Source organism: Numida meleagris, chromosome 9 (assembly GCF_002078875.1).
Source record: "Numida meleagris isolate 19003 breed g44 Domestic line chromosome 9, NumMel1.0, whole genome shotgun sequence".
NCBI classification, from domain to species: Eukaryota; Metazoa; Chordata; class Aves; order Galliformes; family Numididae; genus Numida; species Numida meleagris.
Genome location: NC_034417.1, coordinates 7,418,330 through 7,442,795, shown reverse-complemented (window position 1 = coordinate 7,442,795; position 24,466 = coordinate 7,418,330). Strand labels below are relative to the sequence as shown.

At 37.6% G+C, this 24,466-nt stretch overlaps 3 protein-coding genes across 5 annotated transcripts in view; 1 reads left to right on the top strand and 2 right to left on the bottom strand.

Moving 5' to 3' along the window:
- On the top strand, positions 33–8,432 carry PIGB (phosphatidylinositol glycan anchor biosynthesis class B). Its single transcript, XM_021407188.1, has 12 exons — positions 33–188; positions 267–402; positions 493–610; positions 1,255–1,359; positions 1,531–1,661; positions 2,253–2,393; positions 2,830–2,881; positions 3,282–3,493; positions 4,635–4,699; positions 6,257–6,467; positions 7,210–7,390; positions 7,943–8,432. Exons 1-12 carry the CDS (start codon positions 71–73, stop codon positions 8,072–8,074), a joined length of 1,602 nt encoding a protein of 533 aa, XP_021262863.1. The 5' UTR covers positions 33–70; the 3' UTR covers positions 8,075–8,432.
- Positions 8,370–24,466, bottom strand: part of CCPG1 (cell cycle progression 1) — a 19,637-nt gene continuing 3,540 nt past the window's right edge. For 2 of the 3 annotated variants that reach the window (XM_021407185.1, XM_021407186.1), the window contains exons 2-10: positions 23,690–23,761; positions 20,635–20,749; positions 19,739–19,818; positions 19,346–19,553; positions 15,218–15,472; positions 14,359–14,370; positions 13,421–13,521; positions 11,017–12,422; positions 8,370–9,191 (exon numbers count right to left, since the gene is read on the bottom strand). In XM_021407185.1, the coding sequence (XP_021262860.1) occupies positions 9,011–9,191; positions 11,017–12,422; positions 13,421–13,521; positions 14,359–14,370; positions 15,218–15,472; positions 19,346–19,553; positions 19,739–19,818; positions 20,635–20,749; positions 23,690–23,749 (2,418 nt within the window). In that variant the 5' untranslated portion in view covers positions 23,750–23,761 and the 3' untranslated portion in view covers positions 8,370–9,010. The remainder of the gene's footprint in view (positions 9,192–11,016; positions 12,423–13,420; positions 13,522–14,358; positions 14,371–15,217; positions 15,473–19,345; positions 19,554–19,738; positions 19,819–20,634; positions 20,750–23,689; positions 23,762–24,466) is intronic. The other variant, XM_021407187.1, reaches the window with a different exon arrangement.
- Positions 19,738–24,466, bottom strand: part of DNAAF4 (dynein axonemal assembly factor 4) — a 19,202-nt gene continuing 14,473 nt past the window's right edge. The window contains exons 9-11 of the transcript XR_002441775.1: positions 23,690–23,761; positions 20,635–20,749; positions 19,738–19,818 (exon numbers count right to left, since the gene is read on the bottom strand). The gene's annotated coding sequence lies outside the window, so the exon portion shown is untranslated. The remainder of the gene's footprint in view (positions 19,819–20,634; positions 20,750–23,689; positions 23,762–24,466) is intronic.

Here is a 24,466-nt window from a genome sequence, read left to right as displayed (position 1 = left end):
CGCCAGAGTGACCGGAAGGAAGTGCGGGAGGCGGGACCGCGCGTGCGCCTCCGCCCGGCCCCGCCCCGCGATGGAGGCGGCCGGAGGACTGCTGGCGCGGGCCCGGCGCCCGGAGCCGGTGCGGCTTCGCAAGCGTAGGTCGGTGCTGTACGGAGCCGCAGGCGGAGCCGCCGCGCAGCCGGGCGCCGGTAAGCGAGAGGGAGGGGACGGGACGGGACGGGACGGCCTCGGAAGGGGCCCCTCACCCGCGGGCTTCGCTTCCGCAGGCGCTGCTGGCGGGACTGCGGCTCTGACCGCCCTGGCCGTGGCCGCGCGGGCGCTGAACTGCGCGCTGGTGCGCACCAGCTTCGTCCCGGACGAGTACTGGCAGTCGCTGGAAGTGGCGCACCGCGTGGTCTTCGGATATCCTTTACCGCCTGCCCCCTGCCAGCCCCGCGCTGCCCGCGGAAGCGGCCCGGCTCCTCCTTAGTGAAACGGCCTTAACTGCAGCAATTATGGGCACCTGACGTGGGAGTGGGCGCACGGCCTGCGGGGCTACCCCTACCCGCTGCTCTTTGCCTGCATCTATAAAGCTCTGCAGCTGCTGGGTAAGGATGACGTCCAGCTGCTGGTACGTATAACGAGTCACAGTGCATCTGCTGCTGAAGCCTAGCGTAAAGGCAGCGTGCTCGATTTCAGTGTATTTCTGTTACTGCCTGGGTAGAACATAAAGCCCCGTTCTGGCAATTAACGGTGCACAAGCACAGACTTCAAATGAGAAGTCTCTCCAAAGTTAGTGTTTTACATGAGCGCAGAACTCATAGCTAACTCTGCAGTCCCGGCCCTGCTGCCAGCAACTGCAGCACATCCATCTCTGCAGCCCCACTCTCCTCAGATTCCACACTGACACTTTGATGTTAGATCATAACTGCACTGTTGTTCAGTTTGCCAGTGTTTAATCGTACGTACTGCAGTGAACTCAGTAACAACAGCTCCTTTTGACTGCTGTTGGAGATTAACGACAAACAATTTTCTAAATTTTACTTTGAAGTCATGAACGCTTTCAGTGGAATTTGTTCTACTTTCTTGGTTCTGGCAGAAATATTTGTCTTACCACAGGATCATTCTGTTGTTGTTTTCTTTTGAATCATAAGATGTTATAGAGAACATTCTCTAATTCACTTACTAGTTTGGTGTCTGAGCAGCCATTCACTAGTGCAGTAATTCTCTCCTTGAATTCATTGCAAATATGAAGTTCTGTCTTTACTTATGTAGATATGGGTCCCTAGACTGGTACAAGCAGTTCTGGCAGCTTTTGCTGATGTGAAGCTTTATTTACTAGTGAAACACCTCGAAAATGCAGAAACAGCAAAGTATGTGGTAAGTCTCAGCTGTTTAAAAACAAATTATGCATATTAATTAATGTGGCTGCAGTGTAAGCATGGCAAAACGATACTAAGTCATGCCTCAAAGAGTTACCATTTTTATTTAAAGCTACAGAACTTGTTTAACATTTCTCCCTGTGCATCCTCTCGTCATAACTGTTTTCAGTACTTCTGTCAGCTGTGTTCCTGGTTTACATGGTATACGTGTACCAGAACTCTAACAAACACCATGGAAACTCTTCTCACCATTTTCGCTCTTTACTACTATCCGATAAAAGGTTCCAAGATGGGGAGCAGGTAAGAAACTTTCTATGAACAGTACTGGTAATCTTCAGCTTGGGAGTAGAACAGATACCAGTTCAAATGCTGATTTATATCTTAAAATTTAAAGCAAACAAAGCCATCTCATTTCTGTATCAAGTGCTCTAGATCGTGGATGAGACAGCAATTGTGGTATTTTCTCTAAGATTTGTTTTGAAGTTCTGATATTGCTGCTATACAAAATGACTGTTCCCCAGTTCCCTTACACAAAGTATCACTTCTCAGAAAACAATAAGCTTTAGAGGAATTGAACTTGAGAAAAGGTAGCACTTGTTTAAGTGCAACAGTAAATGAATGCGGTCACACCATTCTTTACCGGCTATCTATTTTAAAACAACTATGTGCTCCTAGTTAGCAACTCCAGTCCTAATATGGCAGTTGTGTATCTGGCAGCCTTCCAAGCAAAACAAAGTATCTGCATTCAGAGAATCAAAGTTACCAGCAGCACAGTGAACTCTTGGTCAGAGACAGGACAATACTTCTATTGCTAAGTTTCACTGACTGCAGGATGATCGATCAAACCTTTTGGTAAGCTTTCTTTTTTGTTTGTTTTTCTGTTCCTTCGAGATGGAAATATTTAAATTTGATAGCACTTGCAATTGTTATTCGTCCCACTGCTGCTATCCCATGGATACCTTTGGTCTTCAGTCATTTTTTGCAAGAACAGAGGAAAGCAGACCTCATCCTGCACAACTGCATTCCAATTGGGTACGTTCCTCCTGAATTTACACTCTGACTGTTCACAGCTGTATCTGAAGGTTGATCTTACCACTACATACTGTAGCAGAGACAGGAGGCTCAAAAAAACTGACTTGGTGTTGAAGACCAATGCAAAAAAAAGTCCTTTTGCAAAAGTTTAAAGAAGGGACATGTGTCTTTGAAGTGAGTTTACACGCTGCAAAAAGTTACACAGAGATATCATCACGATGAGATGCCATCAGCATTTTAGATTAACCTGGGATTGTACCAAGGGTATTGGACAATGACAACTGGCCACTCTAAAATGGCCACAAGCACGGATAGTCCTAAAAGAGTTTAGGAGTAACTACTGAGGGAGTTTTGACAACAGTTTGGAGAAGAGTACAACCTGATGCGTAAGCAATGCAGGTAATAGCAGTGCAATCAAATTTTCTTTTTTTTGCAGATTGGTCACATTGGGAACCTCTTTAATAATTGACCGTGTATTTTTTGGCGAGGTAGGCTGCTTTAAACTCAGTTTATAAGACTTTTTTTTAAAAACCATTTATAAAATGTATTGGATTTCTGTAACTCCCATTATCTGCGACTGTGTCTGGTCTATCTTCTGTATACTTGAAGTCATGAATCCTTGAACACTGACTTCTTAGTTATTTTAAATGATAGATTTAATTCAACTCAGCTCTAAGTAAATCAACAGCTGTTATCAGTATGCTATACAACTTACAAGCTTGTGTATAACAACTGCTAGAAATAGGAATCTTGTGATGACTTAGTAGAAAAGACACATGTACAAAGGAATCTACTTATGGCTAGTGACTGTTTAATTCAGTTTAGATGCTGGCTTTCAATTTGGATTTTTACTTACCCCTTTTTTTTGCCCTCCCCTAAACATCCCAGTGGATACTGGTTCAGCTGAACTTCTTGAAATTCAACGTGCTACAGAATTTGGGAACGTTTTATGGTTCTCATCCCTGGCACTGGTACTTCACTCAAGGACTACCGGTTATCTTGGGTACCCATCTGCCTTTCTTTATTCATGGCTGTGTGATGGCACCAAAACGGTATCGCATCTTTCTAGGGGCAGTGATTTGGACAGTGCTAGTATACAGGTAATTTCTCCTAAGCATAATTACTGTCTTTCACCGTTTGCATTCTTTTCATCAAAGCTTGTCCTCTCTAGAATGAAAAAGGATGGTATTCAGGTTAAATGACAGAAAACCTAAAATTATTCTAATACATGTAGAAATAGAGTCAATTATTGCAATGTTTTCTAGAATTGTATGTAATATTACTACTTGTATCATTAGCATACATTTATATTTAAAAACAATTAGATTCAGAAGTACTAAAATAATTTGGCAAGAAATTCAATGGAAAACAACCATCAACCTCTGAATCATCCTGGAGGTGTTTAAGCAAGAACAGAACTAGTCAGAAAACTGAGTTCACTATGAAAATGCTGTATCATTTGTTTTTATAATACATCCCCAATAAGGTAAGAGGTTCTTCAACTTAGAATACTTTCTTCATTTACTAGTCATCTGATGACTGTAGATTAAGCAAAAGAGGCAAATATATGCAAATTAGTACATACTTAATAGTAAACTGTATCAGACTGTAATAGTAACAGAATACAGCAAAACAGCAGCAAGGCCATAAATGTAATCTCTCAGTCCAGGTCCAAGCTGAATGTAGCTCTATTGCCTTTCAGCCCTTCTCAACTCCCCTAGTCTTCTAAGAACTTGTCTGGTTCCCATGACCAAGTTCTGCAGTAATTTCACCTCTTCCCCACCCCTCAAAAAACCACCCCAAATCAAATGCTGAGATGGGAAATGGTGCAAAGTTATATTAGCAGTACTGAATGTTACTTTGTTAGATACAAACGTGTACATAATCTTAGCTCACCATCCACTCTTTCTCTTGCTTTGTTTTTAATACAAAAAACTAATAGGTAAAGTACTAGCTAAGGTATCATATCTAGCATTCTTAGACAGTTTAATTGCTGTAGCACAGTAGCCAGACGCTTTTATTAGTGCTTGGTTTAAAGTGATCAAATAACTTTAATTTCATTGTTCTCATTAGGTTCTTAAAAAGTGATAGTTTGCATTTTTTACTCTAAATTGATAACATGTCAAATGCTTTTTCATATGTTTAAGTGCTCTTCTTCTAGTCCTCCATGCTCTAAACATTATTTTGTCAACAGAATGGATGCGTTCAACTTTCTATAGTACCCTATCTGTTTTATTACAGCACACTGAGCCATAAAGAATTCAGGTTCATCTATCCAGTACTGCCATTTTGCATGTTTTTTTGTGGTAAGCACTTGGTTTTAAATGTCTTGCAACCTTCCCTGAAAATAACTTTTACCTAAAGACAGGCTGGTAATAGCGAATGGAGGTATTGGAATTTAGGATTCTTAAAATGAGCCTAAATTTTTCTTAGAGACAGAAAAAAAAAAGGATAAATAACAGCAAGAGGCTGAAATATGTAAGAATCTTCAGTGTGGATAAAAGTATTTCCTACAAGTAGTAGAACTGTAGTAAAATCTTAATCTGCTGGGAAGTTACAAAGGAAAGATTAAAATTTCTAGAACATGAAGCTGGATAGCTTTCAATTTAAGTCAAGTTCAAAACAGGAGAATCAGTGAAAATTGTAATTTAACCTATATTTTGCTCATCCGAACAGAAGTAAATCTTAGTTTCATGATTTTGTTGCTGGCAAGGATCAAACAGATCATGTCTTGGCTTAGTTCAGTGCTCAGTTGAGAAGAAGATTTAAGATGAACCAGTTCTACCCTATGTGCAGGAAAATCTCCTGTCAGACCACTACTTTTACTCTCTCTAAACTTTCACATCCATGAGGGAATGAGGTTATTTTCTTAAATTATCAAGAGCTAAGTATGATCTGTCTGGATACTTGGGTGAAGAAAAAAATGACAGAAGATATTTCTGAAAACAGAGATTGCAAAGAGGTCTTTAAGTTGCTCAAAACATTATAAATAAAACCAGGAAAAGGTATATTAATTTTGAAGTCCTTTCTAAGCATACTTGAGGTAAAGGTGTTTCACAAAAGCATTTTAAAATGCCTATAATGGGCTATTTCCACTCATGTTTAAATCACAGGCTAATTACTGGACTTCATTTTCATCTGAGACAAAGATCTGCAGTTTGTTAGAACATGGGCCAACTGGAGACTTACTTAAATTGCTTGTTCCACACCAGTGAGTTGTGAAACAGGCCTGCTGTATATTTTCATTCAGTAAAGGTTGTCACAGAGTGGGGCTGTATAAAAGATTTCTATCACATATCTGCTATCATGAGAAATGTCTCTTCCTCCTATTACTAGATTATTAAACGAGTGAGAGGGCAGGGATGGGAGATGAAGGAATAAGCATTTATGAGGATGGTAGCTCAAGAACAAGTAACAGCAAAGATCATACCAAACATTTGAAGGGAACATTGTAGCTTTCAGCATGTTGGAGATAAAGAATAGCACAGCCATACCACAGCAGGTCATTACTGTTTATTCCGGCTCTACCTGAACACGTACACATCAGTAAGTCACCACTCACCATTCATCCCAGCTACTGAATGGACTCATTTCCTCACAAGAAATTAAAACTAAACTCCAGCGAGATAAAACATTGGGTTTGAAATTTTTCTTCCAAAGAACAGGTAGAGACTTAACATTTACACTGTTAAATCCAACAGTAAGGGCAAAGTCTAATCTTTGAATTTCCATTCAAACAGTAAAGACTGAAGTGCATTAAAATACCTCAAAGCAAGGTACTGTTTGCAAATGACTAATAGTTTCCGAAAGTACTACGTGAAACTTTAACTATTTGCTTATCTAAAACTTAATTGTTTCTCTAGGATATTCTCTGAAACACCTAAAAGCATGGAAGAAGTCTGCAGCAAGCTTCTTGCTTTTATCAAATTTAATCCCAGCCCTGTATACAGGCTTGATTCACCAGAGAGGCTCTCTTGAAGTTATGAATCACATACAGCAACTTTGTAACAGCCCTTACCAGTCACAACCTTTTGTCTTCATCATGATGCCATGCCACTCTACCCCATTTTACAGGTAATAAAATAGCTATCAGTGTATTATATTAAAATCTAGATATTTCAGCAGAAATCAGTTAAAAAAAATCAAAAACTTGATTGAGGTGGATAAATGTATATAGGAAGTTTGTTTTTCATAAAGCTAGCACAGAATGAATAGGAAAAATAAGCTAAATGCTTAGAACACAGAATAAGACTCAGGAGCTGATTTTTACTCAGTTTTTGTAAGAGTTTGGTATGAGGCTATACAGTAGTCTTAGGACTTCTGACAATAATTCAGACAGCTTAATTATAGTAACTAAGATGCATTGCTATAGTTAAAATGTATTATTTACCTTTACTTCTGCTGCTGGAAGGTAAGGAAAGGTAATTAATAACATACAGTGGCTGAATTCACCATTCCAAAAAGCTTGCAATACATCCCGGTAAGCAAACAGATAAAAACCACAGAGCTGATGGGGGAAAAGTGCTTTTTATTTAAGAATACGATGTTATGCAGATTATATTTGTATTGAGATAAATCTGCTTTCTGTGAACTGCTAAAAGCATTCACAGTAGCTTGGAGCTAAATCCACTTTCTCTACTTCTGCTTTTGTATAAAACACATTAAGTGAAGAAAACACGACATTGGAGTAAAGAAATATAATCTTTTTTCTTTTCTTTTTTTTTTGTTTTTAAACTGAGGTATCTAGGTGATGAATCATTTCAAATCTTGGGTCTTGATCAGTTCATCCTGAAGTATGTTTTGTTTTTCATCCTAGCCATGTTCACTGTCCTCTAAAAATGAGATTCCTTCAATGTCCCCCAGACCTAACTGGAAATGAAAACTATGTTGATGAAGCAGATCTATTTTACTCTAATCCACTTGGCTGGCTTAATAAGGAGTTTTACAATGATACGCTATTACCCAGTCATTTGATTTTCTTCAGTGTGCTAGAACAGGTATGGTAACTGTAAGATGAAGCAAACTAGTTTTGAGGTCAAGTTACAGGAGAAATTGAGCTATAGAAGGTTTAAAAACTCTTGTCTGTAACTTTTTAAAACACTTACATGAAAACTGAATCCCCCTAGTCCATAATATAGTATAGACACCATTCCAGTGATGCATACTTAATATTCACATGTGCTCTGTGTGCCTTCTGCATGTCATAAAGTTTTATGGCTTTTTCTTCAAGCCATATTAAAACAAATGTAGTGTCTGTTCCCAGAGTCATACACCCTTACACAACAATGACAAGCAAACATGCCTCTGTGTCAGAGTACCTCTTCCCCTCAATTACTTTATCAAGGCCATATATTCAAATAACAACGTCTGGTGATGATCCACTCCATATAGAATCAAACAGGGTAGCTCTCTCTAGCAGCCTTTCCTAAATAAATGACATAAGTTCCCAGGGATAGCTGAATTAACAGTTTCCAGAAGACTCTGAAACACTGTTCTGATGCTCTCAAAACACTTTTTGTCTGTGGAAACTAATACATGTTCATTTACAGGAAATATCATCATTTCTAGCTTTAAAGGGCTATAAGAAAACAGCCACTGTCTTTCACACTCATGTACCTCAAGGACGAGTTGGAAGCCATATCTACATCTACAGGAAAAAGCCTGAAATGAATCATACCTGAAGATCAGTTTCTAGACATAAACTAATGAGCTCAGTTTTGTATAGCAGTAGAGAAGATATTTTACCGCAGAAAGGAGAGAGTAGTGAGACTGAACCGGGTAAGTCAAGTGGGCAAGTCTCATCACATAAATATCAACTGTCTTGAAACACATAAACCTCTTCCTGAAGGTAACTTCAGTGCGGTACGACTGGGGGCAAGGGGGTGCTGATCTACCTTACAACACTAGAAACATCAAGAAGACCAAAGCTACCATGTGATTGCTTTAACAGTATGAAATTAGACAAGACTGGACCAATTTATAGAACTGTACAGCTATGCTAGATTTATTTCTTTTTATAAATAAAGACTTTTACCCACACTGTCTCTTTATTTTTCTTCCACAATATGCAGATATGCAAAATATTTCAAGTGCTTAAATCAGCAAGCTGATTAGAATGCAGCACAGCAAATTCTTGACAATTCAACAGGCTCATAGCCCCCCCCCCAAAAAAAAACAAGAAGCAAGTATAAGATTACAAAACACTAACAAATACATTACCATAATGTAGACTGGTTTTTTTTGTTGTTTTTTTTTAAGGATGAGATGAAGTTAGTATATCAAACACTGAAGTTAATTATTGGTACATTATGCATGACTCAAGCTTGAACTATACTAATGGAATGCAATTAAGCATATTTTTCATACGCAAGTCATTGCATGCCTAGTTTCTGTAACAATACCACTGGTAGCCAAAGTATCATTGCTTCCAAAGAACAGTTAAAGCAACAATACCAAGTATGCAAATTAGAAAGATTGACTCCTGCCTTTTAACAAGAATTTGTAAAAATCAAATTATCTAGAGAAACTTGTATCTCACTGCTTTGCTGAAAAACAATTAGTTTCCAGAGAACATGTGAATTATTAAGTCTAATTTTTTTTTTTAAACCATAAATTACTTAGTATTTTGGATCAAAGGGTAATTGCCCCAATTCTATTTCAAGATTTGCCATGTGTCTTCCATTAGTGCGACCATGTTTATGCCATTTACCTTCTCTTTTATTACGGTGGTGGTACTTCTGAGCTTGTTTTTCATGTCTGGGATTTTCAGTTTGTGTAAAAGAAGGCCTTTTAGGTCGACTGCAAGGAGTAAACAGAAACTTGTTACTACTCTTAGGAAAGCACTTCTCTAAAAGCATTTTGAAATACAATTACATTGTCAAGAACAGCTTTTAACATGCTGAGGTTGGCTGAAAACAAAATTGGTATCAAGTAGTCCTTTCTCTTGCTAGCAAATAGGCAGGGTTTTTGTTGTAATTGTTTTGTAAACCATCAATAAGATGGTATATTTTAAAGAAATTATTTCCAAAAATAAAAACTGCAGCTGGTTTCCCGAAATTCTTTGCAGAATAAAGCTAAATGAACATCTGTTTGAGTATCCCTACTGTGATGCTTGAATGGAGGTCTCCATCTGTTTTTCAGTTATTCTGTTACATTCTGCTCTACAAAAATAATGAAAACTTTACAGACTACTGCCTAGACACAGGCACTTTAGAGGCTCTCCTGCATGCAGTAGAAACATTTATACAGAGAGGGGTGGTACTGACAGAACACTGCTGCTCACTTATTGCTGTCTGTGATGCACTGAGAGCCATTACACTGCATGCTGTTATTCTGTCGCTACGGTCTAGGCTTGGCTAAGCTGAGTTAAGTCTATGTTCATCCTCAGGGTCATAGAGGATTTTGTAAATTGATTCGAAATTCTGTTCTTCTGCAAACTGAAGTCCTCAAAAAATAAGTAATTAAAATTAGTTTTAATAATAAATTAGTAAGAAGTACTTGAACTATAAATAAAAACAAGTCATAGTTTGCCAGAACTACACATTAGAAAAGGCAACGTGGTAAATGCTAGACTTATCATCCTCATGGTTCAGCCTTCATTAAGAGAAGGTACTACCCTCAAGTAGCATCTACTAACTCCAAACTAATTAAGTATTCAGACCTCCTGCTGCAATAAATGCAGGATAGAGTAAACAATGCAAATCCAAAAGATAATACTGACTGAAGAAGCACACCTCAAAATATTCAATATGCATTGTGTTGAATACCAGCACAGAGAGTAAATCCATGTACAAGGACAACTAATTTATAATGCACAAAAGAAGTTATATATAAGTGTTTTTCCTACTTGTTCAGAGTAAGTATTAGCACAAAAGATTACATAACCAATTCGGTAACAGCAATGACATTAAACGCCACAGAAAATACATACACTGAAGTACTCCAGAAAGAGCAATTTCACACAATACACTAAGGCTGCTTCCTTAACTTTCTTCAAAAAGTTAAATTGCAAAACAATGCAAGCCACGGACAGCAAGTCAACAAGTCCGAGAACATTTTAGGCCAGCTCACGATCTGAACTGAGACTACCCCAGAGCAAGACTGCTTAAATGGCAAAGACTAACCCAGTACTGTTCTAACCTATGTGGGTAGTTACACTCCTGAAAAGGCAGGTAAAGGGAAGATACCTGCCTGAACAGGGCTTTGAGGCTGCTCAAATATATCTAAAATCCTTCTCGTTTAGGCAAGAACAATAGGAAAGCCACAGTTAACGCTTTCTGTGAGACTGCCTGTCTGATGGAATGAAAAGCTATCAGAGCTGTTCAGTCTAAAGAAATCATTCTTGCAGTTTTCTAAAAGACTCAGTGGAAAAACTAGATTGTACTACATGCAGTAGAACCACGACCTGTAGTACCTTAAATATTTATTTTTTTCCTGCAGAGGAGAATGTTAGTTTGGGAGGTACTAGAAGCACAATTCATTTCTACTGAGTTTCCTATATGAATATCTATGGCTAGAAATACAGACCTCTGTGTGTAGAGTACCATCTATTAGAACAAGGACACTAGCTGTCTTTAGAAAACTACTTCATTTTGTTAACAATTCAGGAGACATGGAAACAAACCTGGGTCCATATTGGGGTGAATTATCATACTGAAAGTAGTATCTGTAGATGTACTTGTCCAAATCATCAAAAACCTTCTCATTCTTATTTTGGTACTCCTTCATATCTTCCAGGTAATCCTTGACATCATTAACAAAATCAGTGAACAGCATCTGGTCATGTATAAAAAACCCATTATGAAAAAACTTATTGATGAAATTCTCCAGTTCTCTCCAGTGACGGAAGTTATGTACAACTTGTTGCAAATACTTTCTCATTAGCCGATTAAATTCATCCACTCCAATAGGATCTGATACTCTGTTAAAGAGACTAATGAATTCTTGATTAGCACATTCAAAAATACCAGAACAGCCCTTTAGGTCAAACTGATGTTTTCTACTACACATAGGATCACTGAGACATTTCTGTGAATCCGTATCTTTTTCAAATGTTGTAAACGGATGCTTTCTTCCATCTTTGAAATCTTTTGGCATGCTGGGTCTCCTGTAATGCGTGTGCTTCAGATTCTCATAAGAGTTCTGTTCTCGGTAAAAAGTTCGAGCTTTCCTGTTTGCCTCGTATTTTTTTTCATTTGACTTTTTCTCCTTTTCATCCAAGATGGTTTTTGTGGTATCTTTGAAGTGTCTGAACGTGGACTTTACAGAATCAGAGAATTTTTTCAGCTTTTCTTTTACTGCTTCTTTAGCCTGCTTAATCTTTTCTTTATGGTGTCTAACGAACTCTTTGGCGGAATTTTTCATAACATCAAAAGTTTCTTTAACTGAGCCAAAAAATGATTCTTTTGATCTCTTTTTAGATTTACTTTGTCCTTTAGCACCTCTCTTCTGTCCCTTTTCGTTCATTTCTTGTTTTTCAGTTTGATCTTTTGCTTCAACATACAACTTCTCCCATAAGTCAGAGCGCTGTTGCTCAAAATTTAGCTTTTTTTCCAGTTCTACTAGTCTTCCTCGCAGAGTTTCTATTTCTTGATTTTCTCTTAATGTGTCATCATCATTAACACTGTCAGGTGTTCGACGAGAACTTAGCTGTTCCAGTTCTTTCTTCAGAGTTTCTGTAATATGACGTTCTTTATCCAGTTCTCTTCTTAACATCTGTGCCTCTGCAAAGAGTGTTTCCTTTTGCCTACGAAAGTTATGGTTTCTTTGCTTTTCCTCTTCCAAATGTTCCCTTAGTTTCTGATTTTCCATGACAATAGACTCAGTACTAGTACCTTTGTCTTCTAAGTTTCTTATTTGTTGTCTTAGCTTCCTTAGTTCTTCCTGAAGTGAGACCAAAGCTTTTTCTTCCTTCTCTAGAGATTCTCTTAAGTGCTGATTTTCTGCAGCAAGACTTTTTTTTTGTGATTCAAAGGATTTCTTCTCCACCTCAGTAGAGGTCAAACATGTGGCAAGATCTCCCCTGAGTGACTAGTGCAAACAAGAAGAACACAAGACAAAAATAATGATCAGAATTGTTACAATTTTAGCTAGCAAAATAAAAGACCAAGGTAGATTCAAAGGTTTGCTTGTCATTTTGGATGAAATGACATGCTGCAGCACAATGCAAAAAATAGAGCTCGTTTATTCATCTCAAAGATACAAACACAAACACTCTCTTGGCAACAAAGACCATGTGAGAGGCTCCCACTTCCAACCAGAGGTCATCACCCCTTGCTTTCACTGATTTAAATAGCTGAAGGGTAGTAAACTGGAAACTTGAATTGATTCATCTTAAAAAGAAACTAAAACATGTGCATGCTCTTTAGGTTCAGCAATCTGGGGTTTACAGGTTACAAAAACAAACCCATAACTATTTGTAAGCATTAGTAGTAGTAAGTGTATTAAGCAACTGGGGCACAAATTCTGAAACTCATCTCAAATCAACTTCGTTGCTGAAAGAATATATGTAACTATATCCTAACACAAGAGAATACTCTCAGTCTCTTGGCATCCATGACAAACTCAAAAACTAAACATCTTGTGTCATGTGTAAATACTGCTATCAGCAATGTTAAAATAAATTATTCATTTTTAAAAAGCACTTCCAAACAAAGCACTTCCCCAGTCTTCTCTTTGGATTATCTGAAGGTGAAAACCTAAGTTAAATATTTCAAAAATGAATAACCACTGAGAATTTTAAAAGTAAAACTGTAAAACCTGCAAGATCAATCTACAATAGATTTTTATATTAACGACAACCAAGCATTGTGTCACAGGGAAGGGGACAAAAGGGACAGTGTATATGGCCAGATAATTCCCAGGCTGCTATTAAGACCATATAAATAAAACCAAATATGCTTTAATACTTAACAGTAACAATACATATGTAATGCATTTCTGTAATAAATTAATTTCACTTTGTGTAAAGTGCATGTGCATATTAAGAGAAAAACAATCCTAAAACTGCCAGCCAAACTCACACCTACCCCCACTTTATCTCCTTGTTCTTGTTGGCACTGGTAAAGGTCATCTTTCAATTCACGTGTCTTTGTTACCAGCTGCTGACGTTTCTGGATCTGTATTGTACCTACAGAGATATTTGTTTTTCTTAATAGTCTCTCTCACAGCAGTTGAAAGAACTTATGAACATCTGAACCTAAACATCATCTTCATTTTCTCTGCAAATTCAGAAGCATGCTTGATTTCTGCACAGTACTTACCAGCAAAAATTAAAAACCTTGTTGAAAGTTAAAAACGAATTCTTACAGCTAAAATTGGGTTTTTGTATATAGATTCTGTTTCTCATAGTGATAAACATTTTTTCAAAAAGACCACAAATATTTTTTCAAATAGACTAACTCATCAGAACAGAGGAAGGAATTTTAAGAAAATTATATGGGGGAAAAAAGCAACAAAAATCATTTAGAGGTAAAAGTTCAGTGAGTGAACAAGTCAAAGTGAATTCTTTAGTATGGATATAAGCCTTAGTATTTTTACAAAATATACTTCTCATTCATACACCTCCAAATTCTTTAAAAGGATGGTATTTATCATTGACTCCAATTTGAATACAGTAAAATGATGAAGAGAAGTAAAACCTCAAGTTACCACAGCAAAGCAATATCAGAGATCGTTCTGGCCACTCTGTTTTTCTCTACTTCTAGCGTGCCAATACACACCAGTCAGTATTTCCACCAGCTACTACTTGCCACAACTGCTAAATAAGAAGTATTTTACAGGACTGGATTAGTCAATTCTGTAATAATGCATACACTAGTAATTCCTAAAATTTGATCATTGTTCTTTTTATAAGAGTACATATACACATATGTACGTATGAGTATGTACACATACATGCACACAATTTAATAAGTAAATCTGAATACAAGCACAGGACCCATAACATATCACTTGTGACTCTTACCTTCAGGTTTACCTAAGAATAAAAAAAACAAAAAAACAAAAAAAAACCTGTGTCAAGTGAAAATAAGTATGTCTTTCAAAGTAAATGTCAAAATTTAGACTAACAATTAGTCAAAATCAAACCCAGTTAAAAGTCATATTCTCAGTCTCAAACTGAATCAAGAGTCTTCTTAATATTGCATTTTTCATAAAAATTGACTCATGAAAAATGATTACTAAGAAATAAATGCCCTCTATCTTTTTTTTATGTGGCGCGTATGTCTTACGTGATCAGGACTTAGATCAGTAAGAGCTCTGCTAATTTGTTCAACACTGCATCACTCCACGTAACATTCAACTTCAGGTGATGTACTAAACACAGAAAAACTGCTGCTACCCTGGATTCCCTGAACCACTCAGGAACTGCCAGGACACCTACCGCTTGCTTTTATCCACCAGAGAGAAAAATACAGATACTATGTGCTTCTGTAAAAATATGCCTTGCTTTTACATTTACTGGATGAGTACAAACGAGACAAAAGCCTGAAGCAATTCTCCGAACACCGGTGGGAATGACAGGCATTACCACAGATGTATTTTGAAAGAAAAGATGTGAAAAACAAAGTGCACATACTGCATTATGAGAAAAACAAGAAAGATCCATCTGGAAGAGCTAACAATTTATTTTCATATTTATTTTAAACTCTAAATGTAGTTATATTTAACACAATGACATTGCTGAAGGGCATCTCTTTATTATCCATATATTAGTTGCTACTTCTTGGTTTTAGGTTCAGATTTTTAGCAGAGTCAAAATAAAATGGTATTTGTTTCATATGCAAGCTGTCAGTTCTATGGACTTTTGCTTCCTACACACTCACCATAGAAGTGTCCAAAGCCCATGCTGATTGCAATCACCAAAGCCAGAATGATGCATCTATTAAGGCCACTACTGAACTGGCGCTTGTGTTGTTGCTCTTGGGGAGGTTCAGGCTCTGGATCAACAGGCGACGCACTCTCAGCCTCAGAGCAAGAGATCAGCCTCCTCTTAGTCCGGCGCCTTCGTACTGTAGGACTGGACTGATCGCTGGTTTCATCGCTACTTGATTCATCATTGCTAGCCTGAGATGGAAAAACTGAAAACCAACGCAGAACAGTCTTTAAAATGCATTAATTGATGCTCTGAAAATCATTTAAGTACAAAAATCCATCACACATATGCAAAACGTATAGGGCATTTACCTCAGAGAACATTAATAAAACAAAGTAAAAATTCTCAGTGTGATAACTTATGTTGGATGTTATGTAAGGAATTCTTAATAACCAAAGTTAAAAATTCTTTTTTTAAAAGGACAAGATAGAGAATCAAGACAGTATCAGCAAAAACTGCCTGACACTTCCCCATATCTTCTAATCCACCCATTAAAAAGTGTACCTTTCTGACAATGCTGCCTCTTAAAATATCTGCATGTATTCCCTCTACAAGTCCTGGAGAGGCAGAAAGGTTAAGAATTCAGATTTCCTTCTCTTACAGATATCGAGACTCAACTATTTCATAGTAAAAGAGGTACAGCTGCTAAAAGAAAGCCACCTGAACTGCACAGGCATTGTTTTAGTATATTCTCCCTGTGATCTACGTGCAGCTGCAGATAAAATTCCATTGAAGTTTGACTAGTGCAGGTATTATGATACCCAAATACAGCTTTACATCATATATTTATTTCAATCTCTCTTTCTGATTACTTTTAAAAACTACCACATGCTACCTGCTAGCTCTTTACCAACCTTTGAGAAAAACAAAACAAAACAAAAAAATCAACCCACCATTTTTAACCAATCCCAGGCAGGAAAAGAACCACGCAGGTGCCTCTGTGCTTGTCCCTGCCTAATGCCGTGGATCCCAAACACTTACTACCTGGCCAATGCTTTAGAATAATGGACTGGTCAAGGTTTGAAACAAGAACCAACTGTAACCCTGAAAGTTAACTTTCAGGGGGTTTTATTTTTGTATAATGGTATTTATGATAGCATTTGTTAGTGCAAGGCCCAAAAGCTATATTCTAACTGGAAAAACAACAGTAGGGCTGTAATTGCTTGTAGCTATTCATGGTACAAACGTTTACTGCATGTATTGTAAATAAATGGATAGAGGCCAGCATATAAGCAATGATTATTTCATCTCTCTCCACTGAAAGCATATGCTTCAAGTGTAAGGCAAATAGAAAGGGGAAGCAGTGGCAGGATGAACAAGTGGTTCTGTGCTCATGTACCCAGCTCATATGCCTGGAATAGATTCAGTGCGATCAATGAAGCCTCCAGCACATGACAAAGTGCTCCTGCTGGGACGTTTCTCCATTTGATGCCTGCAGTTACACAATGCTACGAGCCCTTCTAGAAATACAGCTGTTCATTCCCTTAGTGGAGATCATCAAATTTAGACATATGAATGCAGAGTTACTGTCCTTGAACATTTCACTACTGAAAACCATTTTGTTGAGCAAAGCCATGCATATAATCACTGAACTGACAAGAACGCCAAGCAATGCCAGCAGTAATCTACGAAAAGCATTACCAATAAAGATTTGTCACTAAACAGAAAACATCCAACCTCACAGAAGCGATGGCATCTATTTCACAAAGGACCACCAATTAGTATATGGAATACACGTCTGATTTCTGACTCCATGGACAAGCAACATGTTAGATAATGCAAGATAATTCCTCTAACTAGAAAACACATTTTAGTCGATTAGTCAAACTAAACAGACCAAGTGGAAGTTGCAATACAGATAAATCACTTTGCTATTTGACATGAAGATTCTTAAATTAATTTATACAACTTGTAAGAAAAGACACTATGTTAGGATAACTTTTCAAGCAGATGCATACTTCCTCAGTCCTGGACAACAAAGACAAGCACTCAGAAACTGGTCAGGAGAGAGGCTGGTTGTTGTTGTGGGGTCTGGGAGTTGGTTTAGTTTGTTTTACAAGATGCAGAGGTCAGGCATTCTAAGAGATTATCCAGACATACTCAGTAAGACAGGTGTCATTGTTGCTTATTGGAGCAGTGGGAGGTGTTTAGCTGTCAAGTGGCAAGTTGTCAGTAATATTGCCTTACAGCTGCTCTAAGAATTCTGTATAAAGCCATACTCTAAAATTAACAGGATGGAAAAGCATAGAGGAAACAAAACGTGACCACAGTAGCAGTCCAAAATTCTTGCTACTGCTAATATTTTAGAGGGTCAGAACTAGACTAGAAAGCAAATGATGTACCAGTGTGAGTTAATATGATTTTCTTTGACATTTCTGTACAGATCCTACAAGTAACTTATTGCAGCACACGAGCCATCTGCTAGTTAACTTGCTTCATTCGTGAAGCTGTTTGCACAGTTAGGACAGCCTAAACCTACAAAGGAATGGTTTGCAAGTGCAAGCACAGCAGATAATCCTCATAAGGATGTTTTAGTATCTACATTCAGAAAATCTGAAGCTCTTCCTTTTCCAAAAAAAATAGAAAACAAGTGGACAGCAAGTGCTTCTATTGGTGGAAAGTGGGAAAACCAAATGCCAAAGATTTAGCAGTTATATTTAAAACAAATGCTAAAGGACTCCTGACATTTTCTGTGATGTTTGGTCAATTAAACACAGAGTGGTAAAGACCATGTTGAAATCAACTTCAGAAGGAAGAAATTTTTCTTGTCAGTCACACAGATTTTGAATCCAGCAAGTATCATTCCTCAAAACGTATTACAAGTTCACTGATTTCCATTCCAAGTTTATAAGTAAATTTATCATTTTTTCAAAAGAAAAAGGAACAAAACAGAATGACAGCTTAGCCAAACTTCGGTGAAGACTGGCTTTCAGCATCTGTTTGGAATATCACTACTGTAAGATCGTCGGGTTGGTAGTGATAATTTTAAGAACACTCCATGCAAGCCATAAGAAATCAGCTTTACACAAGCTGATCAAATTTAATCACACCACCTTGGAAAGGAAGACTGCGAGACACATGCTCTTTCACCTCATTGCCCCATCCCCTTACATAATCAGGAATCTTCCTCAGCTCCTCCAGCCAACTGACTTTTGTGTACAAAATCAGGAAAGAAAAAAAAAACAAAAACATTTTTAGAACTCAACCCTAAAAGAGAAAATAAAACCAAACTAAACCTTAAATTAAATTTTACGTCATCTAGAAGGCTTAAAGGTGAGTTTTGTAACTCGTCACAATTAGAGGGTAAGTTGTCAATTTCCAGTATCAACTGACACCACAAAATATATGAACTTTTGAACATGTTTAATACTGCTTGAGATAAAATGGTATTTTAAGTAAAATCATTCCCTTGAAATAAACTTACTTTGAAAAATTAAAAACATCAGTAACACAAAACAGTTACAAAGAATACAATGTAAAAAAAATATAAGTAAGCAGCCCAACAGAATTATAAAGGAGAATAGTAACATAACAGTAAGTTTTTTGTTTAAGGTTTGATTTTATTTTTAAATTGGCCAAATATTCAAGTTCTTCCTCCTGCACATCATGCATTGCAGTGCTGTTAAAATATTGGGATTATCCTAATACACATACATATAAAAAAAATACGGGCAGAGGGTAAGCAAAAGATGTTTGTAGTTAAGCTATTGGGGTCACAGCAAGGACTCGTAAAAGTCATTCTATTCCAGTAGCCAGCCATCTGCTGCCAACTCCCCAGAAGAAAAAAAAAAATGGCCAAAAGAAAACCTACAATTATTCTAGAAGCAAAACAAGTGTGTTAAAAATCTAGTCCCTGTTTAATATAGCCAACACTTCACTGTATATAATGCTTTCAAAAAAAAAAAAGACCGCAGACATATTTGGACAAAATCTTAAGACTTAGGACAACTAGAGTAGTCTCAGAGATTGCAAATATTTAGATATGCACTCATCAAAACTCGTATTTTCTTTCTCCATACAAAGCATGTTTCCGAAGCAAAGATTTTTGCAGAATTTCTTAGTAACTTATCACCCTTACCAGTTTCTGGTTGGGAAAATGCATACTGACTGCTAGAGGAGGAACCCATGTTAAAATCCTCTGAACTGTGAGCTTCTTCACCATCAGCTGGGGCTTCCTCCTGACTTGGAGGTTCTTCCCCTTTTGGAGCTTCAAGTGTAACAATGTCAGAATCATCACTAATTGCTCCTATACAGGAACTATCATCATGGACTCTTTCTTTTCTTTCCTAAGGAAGAAGACAATGTAAAAATTATTCAAATACATAAAACATAGATTAATTTGAAAAAACAGCAAGAGTTCCTAATGCATTAAAAAAAAAAAAAAGGAAAAAATCAGTATACCTTCAAAACACTGTTTTCTATTATGAGGTAGGGCTCGCAGAAACTTCCAAATAAAATAATACATGATTACCTCTGGAACTGTTTGAGTTTCCTCAAAAGCAGAGAGAGTATTATCTACCACTGGTACCTCTCCATCAGTGCTATCCTGTGCTACAGAAAGAAAAAAGAAAAACAAAACAAAACGTGGGATTAAAACTAAGAGCTCTACAAATGCTCCTCATTCCCATGTACTATTAGAATATGTTAAGTCTGTCTATGCTTTCCTAACAATATTAACATTAATTGATTATTAAATCTATTAATAAGCTAGAACAGATACAAAGAGTGCAATAACACTATTTGATAGAGCAAATTCTCAGCTACAAAACACTGTTTTTCAACAGAGTCACTGCCATCAGCTGTGCATATTCACCAGTGATGAACAAGAGTCTGCATTATGCACTGCTAAAAATCTGCACCAGCAAAGGTGACCCACTGTTGCCACCACTGAAATGCACCACTCACCACCTCACTGAGCTCACATCCACTGCTAGGTCTCCAGAAACATTCAGCAAGCATCAAAGAATGTCAATGGGTACCATTTATTTAATGGAATACTGCCAGGAAGGTTCAACCTCCACTGCCATACAGACATCCACCTCTGACAGCATGGGCCAACGTAGCAAAATAGGAGACATTACTTTTGAAGCAGCCCCCATGTATTAACCCTTTTTTTTTTTTTAATTGGTACTACTACTGTAAACTTACAATTCAACTACTGCACGCTACCCCATAACATGTTAAATATTAACAAAATGAAAGACCCTACTGATTACATTTATTTTAAGAAAAAATATTTTATGAAGTTGATTACTGAACATTTTTCAGTCTACAGAGTATATAAAGTCTATTGAAAATAATAATTTTGTGCCAACACTACAACAGATAATTGCATTTTTTGTATGATTTCTGCTTTCAGTATCTTACCTTGCAAATCAATTGGTTGCTCTTCTTCTTGCAGAGAAACGTATTCTTCAGAAACAAACTCATGGTTATCATTTGAGCTTCCATTTTCTGAAATCACCGTCTCTATGTCAGAACCCTGGAGTTAAAGAGTTTTAAATGAACGTAACTGAGAGAAACCCCATTAATTATAGACTATCAGGAAAGGAAAGAAATGTTAGTGCAATACTCAGAATGACTGTAATTCTAAAAGGGCCAAAGAATACAATTCTAAATAAAAAAAGCATAACCGACCCATCAATTATGCTAAGCTTTTTACCTTAATAACTATTTTCTATTAGCTTTTCTACATTCATTTATTAAATAGAATTCAGAAGAACAGAGAAGGTTGCCAATTAAGTTTTGAACATGGAATCCAATTCTGGCACAAGTCCATGTGTTGTATGTAAACACACACCCCAAGAACTGGCCTTCCAGAGTACTGACATGAACTATTACAGGCCTACAGGGAAAAAATACATACAACTCTACTCCGCCTCAACTATTTTTAGCAAACCTGAATGGCTGTTGTACTAATACATCCCTGACACCATGAAAACAAGCATCTGTAAATTGGATTGCTGTCTTAAATCCAGAAAGGAGCCTGAGTTATTCGTCAGCTGCCAGTCACCAGTAACCTCCGAGCTGAGCAGGAACTGAAGATAAGCAACGCTCAGAGTCTGCAGGGCACTGTAGCCCAGCAACACGTCTGACAACCCGGAATATTCAAACTTCGTATCACAAATTTTGTTTAAAGGAACAGGTGGGACACAAAGTTATTAGAAAACTATGAGCATGCAAAACCTAACTGAAAAACACTAAGTCACCCTGACCCATAAATAACTTGAGCTGTTTTTGTAAACAGAGCTAGTTATTTTTGCAACAGCAGGTGTGAAATTACAGTAGCAGCGATACTTTCAGATCAGTTTCCCTACATGCCTCATTTCAGAGCTTAAGCAAACATGGATGCTTTTGTTTTTAAGAAGAGATTGTACTTCAGGAAGACCTGATACTCAGGAAGTATTCCACATGCATTCCACAATCATACTACAGAGTTATCTTCCTTTTTAATAGGCGTCACAAATAAACTGTTTGAGTAATTTGCCAAACAACCCAGACTTTTCCCCTTGCCTACAGAAGTATCGTCATTTAAATCTCAATTGTTTTGCAGAAACATGCCACTCAATTAAAAGTAATTTAATAAAATCTGAGTGAAATCTCAGGGAGAAAATACAAATTTCTTTGTGTTTCAGGTTTCAGTTGTCTGTGGCTGCTTTTTTAATGGACAAATAAAAATCTGTTCTGCTTTGTCTACACAAATCCCCGCCTTCCTATGATCTTGTACTGCATTCATTTATTTAGACCGTGTAATTCATTTTCAGCAAAATACCATCCCAAGTATGAAAACAAAGCGTGCAACTCATAGCTGAGTAACCCAGCTGTTGTGGCCCAACTTCTAAACCCTTTCATTTTCATTAGAGCTCTGTGAAACGCCACAGCCAATGCGCCTCTGTATTCCACTTGGTCTTGAGGGCTGGAGCAAGTTAAGTTTTCAGTTCTTCCTTTGCTGACAGGATTCTGAACCTGTCATCCACCCTCCAGAAAAAGGAAAAGAAGTTTAAGCCATCTCTCAAATAGTTTAGAGTATTGCTGCAGACAACAAAAGCAAAACCATGTCCAAGCATCCAAAAACCATGAACTATACCTGTTTACCACTACTGCTTTTGAAACTGGACTAGGCTGCCAAAATTTGAGTAAAAACACAAGCTTGTAATGGTTCGCCTCTCAAATTACCTTGATTTTCATTATAATTTGCAAATAGGAGGAAGCAGTCAATCAGTATTCATGATCTTTTCCCATTAGTTCCTACTCTCCTCCTAGGAATGTACTATCTTGAGTACATCTCTTTCTTGAAAATGCTTTTGTGCAGACAAGAAGACACAGACAGCCATTCTGTGTCACTCTAGGAAACTCCTTTACACTAGAGATTACTGGCTTGTTTTACAGGACAAGGCTAAGTAATAAAAACGGTAAAAAATTTAAAGGCGTGGATCAACCAAGATCAGAGAAGGTAAAATCTTCAGGACTAAAGGAGGGAGGTATACTGGAGATGCAGACAGATGTATAGAACTGCTGAGAATTCCTGAATGACCTTGCCCTGCCTTGCTCACTGCTCCAGGAAAGAAGGGTAAAACATTCCTCTTATCAACCTTAAAGGCACCTTAAAGGCAGCTGTTGAAGCTGTCTTTGCAGTCCATGCAGTCAGTGAAGTCAGTACAGAAAATCATTTGATCAAATACAAATATCTACTTTAGGATCAGAATTACTGATCTCTAAACTCCACTGACTGCATTGACTTAATCTATACGATGCAAACGCAGAAATCAAGATCAGATTCAGACACCTTAGCAACAACGAATCCCATCCCAACAGACTTTTAATTCCTTCGCGCTTTTTTTGTCTAAAGCTTTATTGTGCTACGAATTCATTTACTTTTTAAGAAAGTCACTGTCCTTTATACAGTTAGCCAAACATCACGAAGTAGGAAACACAAACATTCAAGTTAATCCAGCGCTGCCCAGACATAACAGTGACTTCACAAGCAGCTATATCCCAAGACCTGATCAGAGAACAAGGCAAATCCAGCATTTCACTGATAAATGAAGCTATAGCAGAGGCCAAGAGATGGGCAGAAACACATTTTGCTGTAGAACACTTCATAGAGCTCCACACATTAACTGAATACGTTTTAAAAGACAAGTATTTTACACCAGGAACCACTCTTGCCTTGCACACACAGCCTGTCAGCTCTTCTCATCTGCTGCTACACAATTCACAACCCCACCTTCCTTACGCAGCAGTTAGACTGCTTTTGTGCATGGCCTTACGGAAGGAACTTTCCTATCTCTAAAACTCTCATCCATATCCTCTGCTGATATACAAGGCCCATACAAAATGAAAACTACCAGACGTAAACAATATCCTGCTCCATATAGTTGGTCTCAAACTGATGGAACTTTGCTAATTAGAGATCAGGTACCTCATGATTGATGACAGTCCAGCCACAGGAGGAATCGCTGTCACTGTAGTTTTCAGACATTTTCAAAGCACGCTGCAAGTAAAAGTAGATTATTTTAATATGCAAGATAAATAATTTCACTGCTCTCTTGTTAAATAAATAAAATAGAAGGAAAAAAAAATAATCTAGATCATGTCATCACAATATACTACACGTTAAGTCTCATATTGTTATTGTGGAACTGAGGGGAAGAAGAAGAAAGAATGCAATTTAGACAAAGAAATACATAATTTTATACATATTTCCTGTTATTTTTCTTTGCTTGAAATATGGCTTTTCTTGATACATATCCATTCCAGCCAGTCAGAAGTCTCCCAGGCTAGCTAACAGCCACCCACACGCAGCACCAGCCAATACATCAATAGTTACATTTAAAACGTGTTTGTTTGAAGCACCCTTGCTTAAAGGCACACTTCAGAAGGTGAAGTCATCTCTGCACTGTTACAGGCAGAGGAACCAGAATTTACTGAAGAAAAACACCTTTTTGGAGAAGATACTGATTAGTATCTTTTGAAAATAACTCTCTTCTGGGCAACGTCTTTCTTTCAGCTCCTTCAAGAACACATACTGATTCCAAAGAAGCTGAGAGTAGCCAGGGAGCACAGAAGCGGAACGGAAAAAGAGCTGAAGTAGAGATTTCATGGTTACGGCGCTGCCGAATGACTGGGGTGGCTATTTTCAGGACAGCTGTTGGCAGCAGCTACCTCCATGTTTTTTTTCCTCCTCTATGAGGAATAC